The following is a 19247-nucleotide window of genomic DNA, read 5'->3' as shown; positions in this document are numbered from 1 at the left end:
CACTTGTATTGAAGTCAACTGTAAATGATTTGTTGATTCATGATTGTAATTTGGAATAGTCTTGCTTCTGCTGCTCACAGAAATCATCATTCCGATTTCCTTCAGAGGCAACCTCTAACACTGAGCAAAAGGGACCAGATCTAAGGAACTATACCTTGGCTAGAGACAGATAAAGGAGAACAATTGTACCACCTTCAAGGTATGATGAGTATATCAACCTAGCTCTAAATGCCTCAGAACAAGATAATGATTTAGAACCTTCTAACTTTGAAGAAGCAGTCAGTTGTGCAAACACAAGAAAGTGGATAGAAGCAATGAATGATGAAATTGAGTCCTTGATGAAAAATGACACATGAGACCTAGTTCCTTTACCAAAATGGTTCAAACCAATAGAATCCAAATTGGGTGTATAAGTTTAAGGAAGGCATCCCCAATATTCAAGAACCTAGGTATAAAGCTAGGTTGGTTGCTAAGGAGTTTACACAAAGACAAGGAGTTGACTACACTGAGATATTTTCCCATGTGGTCAAACGAACCTCTATCAGATTACTTCTATCTATAGTAGCACAAAAGAACCTAGAGCTTGACCAACTTGATGTAAAAACAACTTTTCTTCATGGTTATCTAGAGGAAACCATATACATGTGTCAACCTGAAGGCTATCAAGTCAGAGGGAAAGAAGATCACTATTGTCTACTCAAGAGGTCCATCTATGGACTCAAACAGTCTCCTAGGTGTTGAAATAGGAGGTTTAATGAGTTTATACAAAAGAATGGGTTTATTAAAAGCTCATATGATAGTTGTGTTTACATTAACACTAAACTTTTGCAAACCCTGTCTATCTACTTCTATATGTAGATGATATGCGGCTATCAGGAAGTACCATAAAAGAATTGAAGCAGATTAAAGATTTTTTGAAATTAGAATTTGAAATGAAAGACATGGGAAGAGCAAAAATGATACTTGGCATAGACATTAGAAGAGACAGAATAACACACAAACTTTGCATAAGTCAGACCAAATATTGTGAGAAATTAATTTAAAAGTATCATATGAAAGAAGCAAAAACAGTAAGCAGACCTATTGCTCAACATTTCAAACTATTAGCGGATAATTCACCTAAAGAGACAGATATCGAGCATCAAAGACAAATGTCTACAATACCTTATTTCCAGGCAGTGGGAAGCCTAATGTATCTGATGATCTCTATAAGACTAGACATAGCCTATGCAACCAGCTTGGTCAGTAGGTATATGGCCAACGCAGGTAAAAGACATTGGGAGGCCACCAAATGGATTTTGAGATACCTAAAGGGCATAGAACCAGAGCTATTTGGTTTTGTCAACTCAGACTATGTAGGGGACCTCAACAGAAGAAGGTCATTATCTGTTTATATCTTCCTATATGGAAGTTGTGTCCTAAGTTGGAAGGCTTCACTACAATCAGTGGTAGCCCTTTCCACCACTGAAGCAGAATTCATAGCCCTATCAGAAGCAGTGAAAGAGGGTATATGGCTAAAAGGTCTACTACTTGACTTTAGCAAATAATAGAACACGGTCAAAATCTATAATAGAACACAGTCAAAACCTATTGCGATAATCAAAGTACCATACATCTATCTAAACATCCTCAATATCACAATCGTACAAAACATATAGATGTAAAACATCACTTCATTCGAGAACAGATTGAAGAAAAGAAGGTTGAAGTTCTGAAAATACATACCTCGAATAATGCTTCTAACATGCTGGCCAAAGCCGTAACCCAGCTCAAACTCCAAAAGTGTCTGGATATCATCGGATTTGAGCTGCAAGACAAAGGATAGAAGAAGAAGGTTAGCAAAGAGGAGCTGATTCAAGCAAAGTTAATTTCAAGGTGGAGATTTGTTGAGAATTAATATGAAATTAACCTTTACATACAGTTATAACTACTTTGTAAATCCTATATATAAAGGATAGTAGCTATAAGTTGATTACAAGCTAATAAATTACTTCAAAAAACTTTACAACTTATCTATATTTTCCTTTGATCTCTCCGAGAAATAATATCCTCCAGCTCCTCCATGGATGTAGGCTTTACCTTGCCAAACCATGTTAAAAATCTTTGTGTTCATCTTCTTTTCTTCTTCTCTTCATCCTTTCTTCTCTTCTTCTTTGCATGCTAGCCTTCATATCATCTTCTTCTTCAAAGTGTTTTTCTTCAGAACCCTCAAACATCTACATACTCTCTCTCGTTTTCTCATTGAACAAATGACAAACTGAAACAGATTGACTGCAATCTGTAAGGCATCAGTGGGCTAAGTAATTCCTGACCTTTAACATGTAAGGGAGGATTTTCTTTTCACGTGGATTGTGCTTAGCCATATGTTTTTTCAAATACCGGAGGTTTTCAGCTCACGATATGTTTTCTTTTCTGGTTTTAGGCCTCAATGCATAGTGGACAAGCCCAACAGATTCCATTCATGCCTATTAAAATAGGCAATTCGTACAAAAATCCTGTAGGATGAGTTCACTTGAAAAGGGCATGCACTACAAGAATTTTGGGCTTTAATGTCGATTGGAAAAGGTGAAATCGTATGTATAATGTCGGTTTCAAAAAAATGAATCTTTAATGTCGGTTTTAAACCGACATTGAAGATGGGCTTTAATGTCGGTTTTAAACCGACATTGAAGATGGACTTTAATGTCGATTTTAAACCGACATTAAAGGTCTAATTATTATTTTTTCTTATTTTATTAAAAAACCCTTTTCGCACACATATTTCAACACTCTCACGCGCGCCGGCCCTCGATCCATTTCTCTCTTACCCAAACCCTAACTAATCTCCTTGACCGTGCGAATCGTTCGTTCGTCTGTGGTTGTCCGTCTATCTCCGATAGTCTCCATCAAGTTTGTTGTCCGCTCTTCAATCTCCAACCGTCAATCTCCATCGCGTCAGTGTTCAGATCTGTAGTCGTGGGTCGTCTCTATCGTTGCTCGTCTCTGTCGTTCAGATCTGTAGCGTTGCTCGTCTCTGTCACAAATCAAAAGGTTAATGTAGGTCTCTGCCTCATGGTATTTGATTTGTGTTTACAACAGAGTATTTGATTTGTGTTTTCTAAACTCCGAAAGGTTAATGTAGGTCTTTCTTCCTTAATGGATGTTCGCATAACATATCTAGATATCATGAGACCGTTTGCTGAATTTGTGAATTATTGACAAATACCATCATAATATATAAATTTGTGAAAAAATAAAGGTTCTGGATTCTTATATGCAGGTTCATGACAGCAATTATCCTCAAGCCCTCCATTATTGGGCAAACATTATATGATAGTATAAATTCTTAGACTTTCTTTTTAGGATTGTTGATTCATTATTTGAATATGTTAAATTGAAATAAGAATTAAACTATTTCAGAGTAAGGTTCTTTTGGAAAGTAGTTGAATTAGAATCTTTGAGTCAACTCATTTGAGCAATAATGAAATGATTTTGAATGAAGTTTTTCATTTGTTAGGTTCAAGTTTGATATGTAAGGCTAAATTTTGATTCTTAGGGATTTGGAGGGAAGATAGGAAGATTGCATTGGACATGTTTTAAGAAAGTTGACAAGTGGAGAAGGTGCACCTAACACAAAAAGGACTTCATAACAACATTAATAACAGGTACAAGGTAATATTTATAAGATGTTTATCTTAAAAGTCTATTTGTTCTAAATTTATTGATGTTGCATATTTTACAATCATGGATAAGTCATGGATGAAAATGAATAGAATGTCAGCTGAGTATGGTTTAGGGGTCGAGATGTTTATTAAAAATGGTCTACAACATTCAAATATACCGAATGTCATGAGTTGTCCATATTTAAAGTGTGTGAATGCAAAGACTCTAGATGTGAACAAAATAAGAGATCACTTATTTTTTAATGGTATAGATCAAAGTTATCAGACATGGCCTCGTAAACTTGTAGTTATGGTTGACGAGAAAAAAATGTCTCTTTTTCAGTATATGAGTTTGGTTATTTATATTTTTCCTACTTTGAACTTTTGTAACTTTGGTTATGGTAGGAACATTCAACAATTAAGAGCTTCAGCCAGTTCTCCAAATATACTAATGCCAATGGTACCATCAAACTATTGAAAGGACATGCCATGCATAACATGAACGATGTAGACATGATCTGTATCACTTTGGACGAGCATATATTTGGAAGAGATAAATTTATTTATTTAGACCGCGATGATCTGATCCTATATTGCAATATGGTTGAAATAAGCTACATATGTATTTTGACATACATTGCGTAAGTATTACTCATCTAGATTCACTCATGTATACTTTATTTCATGTTTATAAATAATAACTTTTACTTTGTTTAGGTATCTTTAGGATGAATGTGGTCATGATATTACGAAGAAGTTTTTTATAATTGATCAAGCAAGAATATCGCCACACGTGAAGTCTCAAGATATCCGATCCAAAAATTTAGCCAATCAACTAGAATTGGCTAATTTAGACCAATTAGTCCTCATTCCATATAACACAGGGTAAGTAGATACAAGTTCTTAAGTTATTTTTAATTTGCATTATACACATACTAATATTTCAAATTGTTGGCTTATTATAGTTATAATTGATATTGATTGTAATATCAATCTAACAAGAAAATTGTGTTTTATGTTTTGGACTCTCTTCGAAGTAAGGTTCAAGAGGATTTTCATGGAGTTATAAATATGTAAGTGTAATTGAACTTTCTGAGCTCTTAATTGAAGTATTTATGTTTAACTAATATTTTTAAACATTTAGTGGATTGAAAAACATGGCAAACCAAGCACAATCTCCAACACCATCGGTCTTCTCCAAAATGAAAACCTGTAAAGGAATGCATTCCATATTCTAACATTTTATGTTCATTCAAACATAAGAATAATTGTTTTCAACTTCTTTATATGCAGTGCCCTCGTCAATTAGATTCTGTAGGATGCGGGTACTATGTGCAAAAGTATAATAACGAAATAGTGCATAATCCTACTTACTCCCATTACTAGCCCTCGTACGTAAATTATTTATTTTTTATATAATACTAAGCTTTAATTTAATAAATGGACGTAAACTAAGTTGAATTATATTCTTTTTTTTTTCTTCTTTGTAGTTCAATACAAAAGATGCATATACCCAAGGAGAGATTGATGTAATTCGAACCCAATGGGCAAGTTTTTTGGCCGATTTGTGTAAGGATGTAATTCTTGTTTTTTGTCTCAATAGAATATAAATGCTAGCTTAGAATGAATGTAAACTTATCTAATCATGATCTTTGTGAATGAAATTAGTACTAATTTATATTTGTGAATGAGAGAAATGATGGTTTGGTGTAAGTATTGCTAAGAAAGTCTGGTTCTGGTATTGTTATGCAAATGTTGGTGATTAGTGTGTTTATTTCATATTTTGATGAATATATGTAATGGATTAGAAATATTGATTCTTGTTTGTGGATAAATTCATAAGTGGAAGAAAAATATTGATGGGCTTGCCATGCAAATTTTTTTATACTTTTTAATATAAAACAATGACAGACATTTCCTGACCCAACATGAGACATATAATGTCGTTTTTAACTTATTGACCAAAAAAATGAATTCGTCAACAGAATTTAAAAAAAAAAGGGACAGATTCAGGACTTCAATGTCAGTTAAGAATTTTAAAAAAAATAACACAGGCTTTAATGTCGGTTGCAACCAACATTGAAAGCCTTTAATGTCGGTTGGAAATTTCACTGAAGACCTTTAATGTCGGTTGCAACCGACATTGAAGGTTGTGTTATTAAACTGACATTAAAGACAACCAACATTAAAGGGCTTTAATAACACTATCTTTAATGTCAGTTTAAACCCAATATTAAAGCCCGAAATTCTTCTAGTGATGTTATACTCGCATGCTATACTTAAAATGTGTTTAAGGGGTTCAATAAGACACGAGAGGCTCACTATATTGTGGTGCTAGTCATATCAATCTTTAGTTATTAGAGATTCCAAGTATTTAATTATGTGATGATCATGTACTCAAGAAAAGATACACCCAAATTAGACCTTTTTTGAATTAATATTAATATTTTTAAAAATAAAAAGGTATTTGTAAAATATACTAATTTAAAAACTTGTTCGAACAATATCCAAGTTTTAATTAAATCAATGCAAAATGATATTGCTATGCGTGATAATGTCATCTCTTCAAGAGAAAAACTTCAATAAAATAACAAAGTATTATTTCTCTAGCACTGTGTCAGTTTTTCCTTGTCTTGGAATCAAAATGAGCATGGGTTCAAACGCTTACTATGCATCAAGAAGATTCCAAGTATCTAAAGATTAGAACTTATAGGTAAATAAGAGTCAAATACTAGAATAAAGACCACACATATAAGTATGTAAGGGATGATTGAATTAACTTAAAATCTTCTTGATAGGTTGTGTTCAGTTTCTCGTCCCATGTGAAAAATCTCATTGTTCGAACATTTGAAGCTAGAGTCCCATGCATGCAATATTAATTGTTAGAGAGGTTTTGTTTCTCCTTTACGAGAAGACTAGTAAATATTTAAGTTTAAGTTTGAGAAGATATTTTGTAAACAAATATTTAATATTCCATTAGTATATAAAATAAAATAAGAGTAATTATTGTAAATGACAAACTGCTGAAAATATTTTCAAATATAGCAAAATATCACTATCTATCAGTGATAGACAATGATAGACGCTGATAGACTGTCGGTGTCTATTACTGATTGCATTTTGCTATATTTATAAATAGGTTAGCTCATTTTACTATATTTGCAAACATCTTTAAAATAATATCTAAAAGTATAGTTATAAATGTTCAACTATTCATAGAAGTTTAAATTTAAATATTGACATAGTAGACTCTCGTACTTCACGGTGACATCTGATTCTCCAACACCCAAACATTGGTCCTTCAAGATTTAGAGATCTGATTCATTAAAGAATATGAAGAAAAGATAGGAGATGGAATGAGGTAAAAAGTGGATCGAGAGTGAGAGCAAGGAACGAAGATTTAGAATAGAGAGGTCTACAGACTTATTTGTTGGTTGTTTTGATAAATTCACTCAACGTTGACGTAATCTAAAGGTTAAAAAAAAACAACTTGGATTTTCAAAAATTGGGTGAAATTTCATTTGTACCTCTCAAAACAAGTCATTTGTACGAAAATCTCATAGGACAGGTTCACTTGAAAAAGACATGCTACTTTAATGGGAAAAAAAAAAAAAAAAGTGTTTAAGAGGCTCAATAGGACATAAGGGGTTTACTCTATTGGGGTACTAGTCATATCAATCTTTAGTTATTAAAGATTCTGAGTTTTTTTATTTTTTTATTTATTTTTTTTGGTTAGTTCAACATTCAAGTATTTCGTTCATTATCAAAAGCATTAAATTATTCAATGATCATACACTCAAGAAAAGATACATTCATATTAGTCCTTTTTTTATTAATATTAATATTTTAAAAATAAAAGGTATTTTTAAAATATACTAATTTAAAAACTTGTTTGAAGAATATTTTGGTTTTAATTAAGTGAATGCAAAATGACATTTCTGCATGTCATAAAGTCTTCTCTTCAAGAGACAAACTTCAATAAAATGACTACAAAGTATTATTTTTCTAGCACCATGCGAGTTTTCCTTATCTTGACATCAAAGTAAGCATGGGTTCAAACTCTTACTACGCACCAACAAGATAATATTTGCATATAAGACAAGACATAACTATCAAGAGTCAAGTTTATGATTTGGAATCTAAATTTGGGATCTGATTCCCCTGGTATTTCCTTACATCTCCTACGACCTGGTTACATCATCATTCCTAATCTTGATGCTTAACTATCCCCACAAACCAACACGGGTTCTTTCAGCATTATTTGTCCTCACTCACATGCTTTTTAAGAAAATTACAAGAAATTACCCAACATAGTATTGCTCCAAGCTAAGCACCCTTTGTATGCTTTGTCCTTATTTACATGTTTCCCAGGAAAATTTTCAAGAAGTCACCCAATATAGGATTGCTCAAGCTAATCACTCTTAATTTTGAAGTTTTTATGATTGAGTTACTGAAAAGGAAAGTGCATTTTGTTAGTATAGGTAGTTACTTTCAATTCTTTTAAGTATTTTTTAACCATACTTATATATCTTCAAAATCTCTCCCATTTTGATGCGGTCTTTGTTCATTTACGTTTCCCTCCTAAACTTGGAGTATAGCATAGATTGTGTTCAATTTCTCATTCCATGTGAAAATCTTATTTTTCGAACATTTGAAGCTAAAGTTACATGCATGCAATAGTAATTGTTAGAGAGGTTTTGTTTTGACTAGTAAATATTTAAGTATGGAAGGGCCCTTTGTGAACAAATATTTAATATTCCATTAGTATATATTCTAAAATAATTATCTAAAAATATAGTTATGTTTAACCATTCACAAAAGTTTAAATTTAAATATTGAAACATAGTTTCAAATCATTTTAATTTCAAATATATAAAAAATATAAGTCATTAAACAAAAAAAAATAAAATTAAGAAAAAAAAATAATTCCATCGTATATTGGCCTAATAGTCAATAAGAAACATGATCTTGATAAAGGGAATAAGAGTCATGAGTTCAATTCATGGTGGTGACTTATCTAAAATTTAATATCCTACGAGTTACCCGTAGGAAATGGAGATAAAGAGTAAATGGAGATAAAGAGTAAATGGATAAGTTTATTGAAATTGTATTTTTTAAGTCCTGATGGGTAACCATTTGGGTTTTTTTAAAAAAAAAAAAAATTAAGATTATTTCATCTATGTTTCTTACAATGATTTGCATCTTTACTAAGTACAATGATTGAATTCTTAGCCAAATTCCAAAAACAGAAACTACTTTTTTTTTTAATTCTCAAATTTTAGCTTGATTTTTTAAACCATCGGTGAAAAATAGATAACAAAAGAAGAAATTTGGAAGAGAAGTCTATAGACTTAATTTTCAAAAACAAAAAAAATATAGTTATCAAATGGGACCTTGAAATTTCTCTTAATACAAATGAATTTTTTAAACTGAGTAAATAGAAACAAAATTAGAAACCTATAAAAAAACCTATTAATTTTTTCCTCAAAAAAAGGATAATTGCAATTGGTAACATTTTTTGGATAATAACCAAGTGTATAACATCATTTTGAAAATTTGCAAATATAGCAAAGTCTATCATTGATAGAATTATGTCGTTGATAGACTCTTACCAACTATAGATTTATCACTGATAGACTCTACCAATAATATGGTCTATCATTGATAGACTATCTAAATTTTGACATATTTGTAATTGCTAATACTTTGGGTCTGGGGTCTATATTTGTAACTATCTCTAAAAAAACTAATAATAAATAAATAACATGCATACCAAATTTGTGATTTACCGTGTACTCAAAAATGAAAAAAAAATACCATAAAGTAATTCTTCAAAGAAAAACAAACCATAAATTAATGTATACGAAGGGAAATTATATTTTTTTCTATTTATAAAGAAGGCAAATTTTCAAATAGAAAAAATGTTAAATTATTTACAGAAATAGCAAAAAAAACTACTAATAAACACTTATAAACTTCTATGAACGTCTATTAAATACTGACAGACTTTTATTAGCATCTATAGTGATGGATTTTCAATCTGTTTCTAATACGGACTTCTATCCGTTTCTATAAAAAAAATTAAGATTTTTGCTATTTTTTCTTCTAAATTTCTCTCCATGATAATTGATAACAAATATTTTATTATTCATTTTCATCAATATATTAATAATATATATATATATAGTATATTATTATAATTATTAATATTCCCAATTTCGTTCACACTCGGGGCAGTCCGCCGAAACCTTGTTTCTTCTTCTTCCCCTGTTCTTCTGAAGAGCCGACTCAGTAGTTCTCCAATGGAGGGAACCAACAAAACCACCAAAAGAAAGCTGGTCAAGAAATCTGAAAACAAGGTCGATAAGAAACCCAAGAAGGAGCTTGAAGATACGGTTCCCCCTCAACCACACGACGACGCCTCCGACTCCGATTTGGACGATCTTCCCAAACTCCTCGAACCCTTCTCCAAGACCCAACTAATCGAGCTCATTTGCACCTCCGCTCTCAAAGACCCCAATCTCCAAGCCCAAATTCGAGCTGCTGCCGACCGCGATGTCTCTCACCGCAAGATCTTCGTCCATGGCCTTGGTTGGGACGCTACCCGAGAAACCCTAACGTCGGTTTTTGAATCTTTTGGTGAAATTGAAGATTGCAATGTGGTTATGGACAAAAACACAGGGATGGCTAAGGGCTACGGGTTTATTTTGTTTAAATCCCGGCAGGGTGCGAATAAGGCGTTGAAGGAACCTAGGAAGAAGATTAATAACCGGATGACTTCCTGTCAATTGGCTTCTGTGGGTTCAGTGCCGCCCTCGCAAAGTCAGGAGGTTGGGCCGCGGAAGATTTATGTTTCTAATGTGCACCATAATGTGGATGCTGAGAGGCTTAGGGCGTTCTTTGCGAAGTTTGGAGAGATAGAGATGGGTCCGATCGGGTTCGATCCCGAGACAGGGAAATCGAGGGGTTATGCCAATTTTATTTATAGAACGAATGAAGGCGCGAGGAGGGCTCTTGAGGAGCCACACAAAGTGTTCGAAGGGAATAAATTGCACTGCCAGAGGGCGTCTGAGGGGAAGAACAAGAATCATAATTCCACGCAGGCAGCGCAAATCCTGGGGCAGACTCAGCCGCCGGTTATGGCGGCCATGGCTGCAGCTCCAAATTTTCAATTGTTTGCTCAACATCCGAGCCTTAATCCTGTGTATGGTGGATATGGGAGTCCAGCTTTGGGAGGTGGTATGTTGAACCAGGGAGTAGTTCCTATGAGTCAAGTGGGTCTGGTTGGTAGTTCAGTTGGGGCTGGGATAGGCTTGAGTGGTTATAGTGGGGGGTCGTATGGCTTAAGCCAATTAAGTGCTGGGGCTTCGTCATTGTTAGGCTCTTATGGGCCTGGTTCGTCATCACTGAAGGGGTTGCCGCACATTTACTCGAGCACAATGCTTGGTAAGACGGTTTCTGAATCAGGTCAGGCGGCTGGTGGGTCTCTCGGTGGATACACGTCACATTTGTGGTATGAGATGTTTCATATTCTTTTTATTCACTGCACTTTAAGCATATCATTTATATGTTTCAACTGTTCATTCAATGCATAGCATTGATTACAGTGATAGCTAATATATATAGATTATTGATGGGTGCTGTTAGGACTGCCATCAACAAAAGCCTAAGTGTATAATTGTGATTTAGTTTAGGTGATTGGTATATGAAATACCTATGGTGGCCATTAGGTGGTAATTCTGAGAATTTGTAGATTATTGCAATCCTCTTATTGGTTATTACAATCCTCTTATTGGTAAAATGGTTATCAAACTACTTTAGAAATGGTTAAATATGCCCTGCTCAAAAGGTAGTCATGACCTCTGGCCTAGGCACCTTTATTTAATACTTCCCACATATTATCTGTATATGTTTATGATGTCTGGTAGAGTTATCAAAGTAAAGTACTTGAAAATAAATTGTAGGGACTTCTTTAAAAAGAGTTCGGTAAAGGAGGGTTATGAATTATATCTAGTAACTGTAGGAGGATGGCTTGTTGCTGTGGGTTGCAAGAGGTTTTAGGAGAAATAATGTTTACGGGGTGCAGGCAGATGCCACTCCCATTGTAGTAAAAGTTTATGCTTAAGAGCCAACAGGCCTATCAATTTTAGAACAAAGATATCCAAATTGACTTATTGGAGGACTAAAATTTCTGCATGATTGACCAAAAAACATCCAAATGGATTGCCAAGCTTACAAGAACGGAATCAAATTGACCAAATCAACCCAATTTGTTATACCTAACTAATTTTTGGTTATGAATTGTACCTGCCTATCTGCATTGCTCAAATCAACCAAATTGACATTATTTGGTTGGGTACTTCGGTTTTGATTTGGGCTCATAGTACCATTAAAAGGAGTTGTAGGAAAATATTATCATGTTTTAGGTACTCTTAGGCTTTTCTCGTTGGTCCTCATGTGATGAAAGAGTAGATCTTCGCTAAAAGCTGATTGTGTTGATGGAGAGAAAGGAGGTCCCTGCCATTGGATCTGAGATCAAACTTCATCTTTAGAGGATAGATAGGGCGATTCGAGTAAGGTTCAAGTAGATTCACGATGAATCTAACATCTTTGATAGGCATACAAAAACAACTGCACCCCCATTTTAGAGAGGGATGTTCGTGTTTGGAATCCAAATCCTAGTGACGGATTCTCTTGTAAGTCCTTTTTCAGATTCTTGTTGGATCCCTCCCCCATTAGGGAGTGGGTTTTTGACGTGGCTTGGAGGATTAAGATTTCAAAGAAAGTTAGGTTCTTTACTTGGAAAGTTTTGCTTAGTCGGGTGAACACTTCAAGTAGGCTTGCTAGCAAGATGAACTCACTTGTGATGCCTTTCTATTGTATTCTCTGTCAGAAGGTGGCAGATGAACATCCGGATCATCTCCTTTGGGACTATCAGTATGTGCGGGTTGTATGGAGTTGCTTTTTGCAGGAGTATGATGTTTGAATTGTCGGCCAAAGGAGCATTCGAGCGAAAATCGGGTAGTTCCTCTTCCATCTATCTTTTCAAGAAAGGCCTGTTTTTTTTTGTGGTTTGTGGGGGTGTGTGTGGTAATATGAGATATTTTGGGGAGAGAGGAACAATAAAGTGTTCAGAGGCAGGGACAAGGACTCTTGCGAGGTTTGGTCCTTAGTGAGGTTTCGTGCGTCCCTTAGGGCTTCGATTTCGAAGCTTTTTTGTAACTATTCTCTCAGTAACATTTTACTTAGTTGGAACTCCTTCCTTTAGTAGGGGTGTTTTGGTAGGCTTTTTTTTTTTTAACACCCTTGTATTCTTTTATTTTTCTCCATGAAAGTTGTTGTTTATATATTAAAAAAAATAATAAAGTAACACTGAGCCCCCAAAAGTCATTTGAACACCAAAGCAGTTAAGATTAACAAGTCTTTGGATTTTCTTATTAATGATAGTTCAAATAATTTGGATTAGGATTCTCTATTGTTACTATTTTAATCAGAGTAAGGCTTTCTAAATCTTTAAAGCTCTCTACATTGTTTTGGAGAAATAAGGTCTTGTAGTAAATTATTTTGTTCTTGAGATCTGTGCCAATTCATCCATCTAAGTTCCATCTTGAGAGAGATACTTTGCTTGCAGAATGGGGGTGGAGATAGCCGAGAGAGTACAATTCTTAGTGGCCCAAAGTCGTCTTTAACAAACATGGGAGCCAGGATTTGTGATGGTTAAATACTGCTCTTATAAGACCTTTAACAATCATTGGACTTCCTATTACTAAAGGCAGTGCGGTGGTTTAGGATTGATCCAAATGTAAATCTGGTAGTGGTACATCTATTAGATATATGAGGGAGATGTTTGATGTAGTATGAAATTTTTTTGCCCTTTTTTATGTACACTGAGCACCTCTCATATTATTAACAAGATACGATCAACAGTTGCTGGAATATTAAGAAATGGCATCGGCTTGCCTTTATTTTGTTGATTGTCAAATAATGTGTATTGTCCATCGTGCACACAAGGGAGTCCTTTGTCCAAGGGAAATAGGCACTAGTTATATTAGTTTCCTTTCCACCAAAGTAAAAGATAATAATAAATAGATTACATAGGCAAAACTGAACATCTAATTGAAATAAAATAAAAGATAATAATAATGTAATCCCGTAACAACCTACATCAAGCTGAGAGAGTGGGGCGAAAAATTGGTCTTCTGGTTTTGCCATTGTTGGGTAGTGAGGGATCAAGAATGAGTAAGAAGGTGTGATTGCTTAAGTGTGGGGGCACAAGGCATTGTCACGGACAACTACACTGGATCTCAAGGTGGTGGAGGGTAGGTATGGCAGCGATGCAAATGGTTGAACTTGAGACTGCTATAGCTGTCGTGAATCTGGACATTTCACTGTAAAGTATCCACACTGTGTCCATTGATCTCGAAAATTGGTGATTGACAGTTGCTTCTCTTGCTTCATGGCGTGTTTATTTGTTTTCATCCACTCTCTCAGTTTTGATCCATGGGTCCTTAAGCAGGGTCTGTCGGGTGTTCTGTGACAGGATCAAGTAGGGCTCTATTTATGGATTTTTTTTCTTTTTCTTTGGGTGATAAGAAACCTGTGGATGTATTAGGAAAAACAAAACCTCAAAACAACCTATAGAGCAGAGGAAGAGAGAACCCTCTTCCAAAAGAGCAACAAATCACATAAGAGCCTCCAAATCTTGAAGAATCATGGGGAGTAGGTAATTACAAAAGAATTGGTATTTGGCACCCTATCATTACTTGGGCATTGATGTTCGAATTAGGATATTTTATAGGAGGAGATGATTATTGGGGGATATGAACAAAAGAAAATTCAAGATAGGAAGAGGTTTTGGGAGGATGTTCAAAGGGGGGACTCACATTAAGGCCTCTCTCTAATATTTCTTCTAATAAGTTTTTCAGTCATTTTCCTCCCTTTCTCTTTTTAAGAAAATAAACTATTGGAGCTCTTTTTTCGAAGTGTTGTTTTGAATCTTTTGAATGCCCCTTTTCAGTTGATATGACCTTGTTTGTCCTTTCCTTCATTTTTTTTATTTTTATTTTACCTTTATACGTGCACACATCCAAATGCTGAACTACCATAAACTGATTCCTTATTAATCCTTTTAAAATGACTTTTTTGATAATCAACTTTAAAATGTTTGTTAAAAAATTATTTAAAATCAACTTAAATTTCAATTTATTGGTTACCAAATATTGCCATCTAATTCACTAAAGTGCCCCTTTGATAACCATTTGGTTTTTGGAAATTGTGCTTGTTTTCTTACAACTTTTTACCATAGTTCTCATCTTTCCTAACTATATATATGTATTCCCAGGCAAATTTCGTTCTCATCTTTCCTAACTATATATATGTATTCCTAGGCAAATTTCAAAGACAAAATAAGTTTTTAGAATTTTTTTTTTTTAATATTTATTTTCAAATTTTGGTTTGGTTTTCAAACACACAAGATAGATTATAGAACAAAGAAATCAATTGGTGGAAGTAGGGTTTACAAGTTTAATTCTCAAAAACTAAAAACAAAATAGTTATCAAATAGAGGCCTAAAATATCCATCGCACAATAGATATACTTAAGCTTGAAAGACAGCTCTACCCTAACTGCACCTCCACTCGAACCCGAAAGAAACTTCTTCCTTGTTTCACTCATGTTCTTAGATTTCTTCTGGCCTAATTTGATTTATAACATGTTTTTATTTATTTTCCAACAGAATTTTCCTTGTCTTCTCATGATTTGAAAAGTGATGTCAGGTTGAAATTTTGTGTTCCTTTTGAGTCTTCGACTTCTACTAATGACCAGAAAACACTTCATCAAATTTTTATTTTTATTTTTATTTTATTTATTAATTGTTAATTTTCCTTATGGTCACAAATACTTAAATCTGTCCCATCATATGGTGCTTGTCTTTTAATTAGCCAATTTGGTTCAGTCTTTTTATTCCGCGACTTATTCACTTCCCCATTATTTTCAATTATTTCTTTTGGATTATTTTTTTAATAGTACACTTCACTGGACTTATTCTTATGTTTCCTTTTGATGGTCGTTCTTTTGCTATGCTTCTTCTGATTGGAGCTGTTTGGGGAACTGTTGATTTTGTTGTATTTCAGTCAACAAGAATACTGTGGATCTGTTTTTGGTTTTTGGTCTTTTCCTTTTCTTATTTTATTTTATTTTTTCCTTTTTTCTTTCTTTGATTTCTTGTTTCTTGTTTCATTTTTCTTATTTGGATCTTCAACTTCATTGTTTTGATGGGAGTATTCATTTTACAGGCCAGATTATTAGTTTGCGTTGTCTTATTTCTTTTAGATGCTTGGGAATCCATATTTGCGTTTGAGGTGCTGCTGAACTTGTGGATGAATGATTCTGTACTTTTGGGAGAGTTTCTGTTAAGAGCTTCATTTGGGCTTATTTGGCTTTGATACCATTTTCCGACAAACCCTTTTCATTTCCTTTTACTGTTTTTCATTCTTCTTTTCCCTTGTTTTTTTTTTTCTTTTTCTTTTTTCTCTACCTTTTCTTCTTTCCTCCCCCCTCTTAGTTGTTTTATGTAGTAAGGACCTACTGATTGGCACTAGCCTTATGTTTTATACTTCACCTTTGTTAATATTATCTTTTCTAATCTTTTTAAAGTCGTTATATATATTTTTATCATTACTATTTTCTTTTGTTGTAATATGTTTCTCCTCAAGTAATTTTAATCCTCGACTTCTTAGTTATAACCTTCCTGACTAATAATAATAAATAGAGGCCCCCTTTGTGTCCACTTGGAAATGATGGAGTTAATTGGAGGCTCCTCTTGGAGGCTGCTAAGGATCATTCAGTTCCTTTTAAAGCATGGGTTGAATATTTAGGACTAACCAAACTTCTCAGCGAGTCCAGTGCTTAAAATATTCAGAGGGGTGATGATAAGATGCTTGTTATTTGGCGGCTAAGTTTGAAACTGTTCTTCGGTCCTATTGTTCTGCTAATTTTCTAGGCTATGATATCATGTTGTTTTGTGCTCCGGGCTCAGAATTTGCAGTGGAAGAACTTTCGTTATGCAGGTTTATCTCTTCCTTTTCTTTGGTAGCTGCACTGCATCGCCTTCAACCTCATCAGTCTTTGCTCCTTTGTTTTTGCCCTTTTTGCCTCTACGCCTCATTTTCTCCCCTGTTTTTTTGCCTCCATTGTTGTCGTCGCAACCACCGAACTCATATTCTCCAACCTTTCTTTGAATCGATTCTTTCGATTCTAGGAGTTGACTGTAAAATAAAGTATAAACCTCACTGACGGCATCTGATTCATCATTTTTCATATATGGAGTTGTCAATTGGCTTGGATGTTTGATTCTCCAAGTTCGATCGTACAGAAGGCTGATGATGAACAGAGCAGAATGAGGCAACTTGGAATGTGATTATGTTGGCATCATTCTAATTCAAGACATGGTAAGGTATGGGCACGTGTGTATATATATATTTATATGTATGTGTATAGATATTTATGCATCTGCATTCATTCAAATTAAGCATTGGTTGATGCTTAATGTTAACACTGCATCTAGGTGTTCAAAAGGTCCAGTAACCAACTCATTTGGGTTGAATTGCGTTCAAATAAATGAAAATTTATTGGTTTGATTGATTGATGAGTTCACCTAAAATAATATAAATCAACTCGAATCAATTTGAATCTTATTATTAATTTTAAATTGTATATTGTTTTTACTTACAATTATATATACATATATTAATTTTAATTTTTTTTTTGTATAAATTAAAATTGAGTTAGCTAATTTTTTTAATATATGAAAATAATTAAATAAAACTTTTACATATTAACATTTTACTTTTTCTAAGAAAAACCGAGTAATTGGAAATTCATCCAACCTGATCCTAACCCAAACAAGAAGAAATTTAGAGGGTATATGACGATTTGTAATTATCATGGATCTGGAACCTATGAGAATTACATAATATTTTATATTATGGGAACTTAATTTGTTTCCTAAAAAAGAGTAAATTAATTTCTCCCAAATTTCTTTCTTTCTTTTTTTTTTTTTTTGGGTGAGTGAGTAACGATAATGATCTCCAATTTGTTAATTTTCTCGAATTAATTTTATAGTTGTGATTTGCCTTATAATTCTGGGCTTACTGGTGAGGCGAAATACTCATTTGGGCCTAAGGTAGGCCCAACGAATCAAGTGCACGTGGCGAAGAAGGGTGGCTGAAAATGTATCGGTGGAAGTGGAACGACGTGTCGGAAAGCATCTTCTTTGTGAATCCTCTTTTATAAGAATATTTTTGGTATTTTCAATTTTGTTCCTATTGTATGTGGAGAAATGTTGCAATATTACATTTTATTTTTTTCTAGTTTAATTTAAAATGTTAGTGAAAAGAAAATTTGTAGTCTATTCCAAAATTAGTGGAATAGTTTTTTTTTTTTTTTTTTAATTTATTGGGTGAAGAACATGTGAATGAGAAGAGGAATAGAAATGATATGAAGGATGATTAGTAGTAAATACATGAAAACTTATATTGCACTTATATCGACATTATATTAAATTTGGATTCTATAGCATAATATATGTATAAACATAATACATAAATCTATCAGACAATATGTATCACAGAATAGCCGTTATGTCTAAATATATGACTACAAGAGCAAACAAAATTGTTTTTGTGTTGTATTGTCAAAATAAAAGTAAATATACTAAATTAATTAAGATCATTTGCGATAAAATATAAAATTCATTTGCAAATAATAATAATAATAATAATAACGAAAATAATGATATGTAATTAATACAAAAGAAAAAAAATTACTCTAAATTAAGGATCCCAATATAGGAAAAGTGAAATATGATCACAAATATAGATTAAGAAAGTTCGACTAGTGGTAAAATTGTAAAAAATCTAAACAAGCAATAACTGGATTCTTTTCACAAAAATTGACCATGAAATAAAGTTTAGGAAATATCCTATTTGACCATGGACACAATTTAAGCAAGAACATGTTTGGGACAAGAACTATTTTAAGATTATAATAATCACTTTTTGTTATCGTAAATATTATTTTGTATTCTCTAATTACCTATAGTCAAACACCATTTCAAAATTTTTATTTGTTAAAATATTTACTATTTGCTATAGTTTTTATTATTTTACTTTCATTTTTTTATTTTTTGTTTTAGTGTTTACTATTTCCTTCTCAAACTAAAATAGTTTATACCTCAAACACATACTATTATAATCTAAATTAAAATAATTTATACCCAAACACAAACTATTATAACTCAACTACAATAACCTAGGACATAATAACTAACTCCTTATCCGAGACGCTCCTTAAATGTTTGGGTGGAATAGGCTATTAATAACTTACTCCATGTTTGAGTTTCAAATTATAACCGTTGATATTTTTAACTATTATAATCTACAATTAACTATAGTATTACTATTTTAATTTCTCTTTATTACCATGCTTACTATTTGTTAAAATATTTACTATTTCTCACTCAATCTCATTTTCTTTTTATTATAGTGTTTACTATTTTCTACTTATATTATAACGGTTTACACTCCAAACATAAACTATTATAACCTA

The 19247-nt window shown here is 33.1% G+C and overlaps 1 protein-coding gene across 8 annotated transcripts; it reads left to right on the top strand.

The window, feature by feature from the left end:
- Nucleotides 1-9862: 9862 nt before the first annotated feature.
- LOC120084714 (UBP1-associated protein 2B-like) lies at nucleotides 9863-18049 on the top strand. 8 transcript variants are annotated; one of them, XR_005483761.1, is made up of 3 exons: nucleotides 9863-11154; nucleotides 17014-17094; nucleotides 17763-17802. XR_005483761.1 is itself a non-coding variant. In XM_039040541.1 (3 exons), exons 1-2 carry the CDS (start codon nucleotides 9944-9946, stop codon nucleotides 17056-17058), a joined length of 1302 nt encoding a protein of 433 aa, XP_038896469.1. In that variant the 5' UTR covers nucleotides 9863-9943; the 3' UTR covers nucleotides 17059-17089; nucleotides 17763-18049. The 8 variants fall into 8 exon arrangements, 6 of the variants coding, with proteins under 6 accessions (XP_038896469.1, XP_038896463.1, XP_038896458.1 ...); XR_005483760.1 differs by having other exon boundaries at nucleotides 16411-17094; nucleotides 17763-17784; XM_039040541.1 differs by having other exon boundaries at nucleotides 16968-17089; nucleotides 17763-18049.
- The last annotated feature ends 1198 nt before the right edge of the window (nucleotides 18050-19247 follow it).

Source organism: Benincasa hispida, chromosome 1 (genome assembly GCF_009727055.1).
Source record: "Benincasa hispida cultivar B227 chromosome 1, ASM972705v1, whole genome shotgun sequence".
NCBI lineage: Eukaryota > Viridiplantae > Streptophyta > Magnoliopsida > Cucurbitales > Cucurbitaceae > Benincasa > Benincasa hispida.
This window is presented reverse-complemented; position numbering and strand designations above follow the sequence as displayed.

Bases quoted from the DNA above. Each gene is read 5' to 3' on its own strand.
- LOC120084714 (XM_039040530.1), top strand. From the start codon at position 9,944: ATGGAGGGAACCAACAAAACCACCAAAAGAAAGCTGGTCAAGAAATCT. The intron at 11,155-17,762 runs GTATGAGATGTT...TTAATTTTATAG, and splicing joins GGATACACGTCACATTTGTG to TTGTGATTTGCCTTATAATT.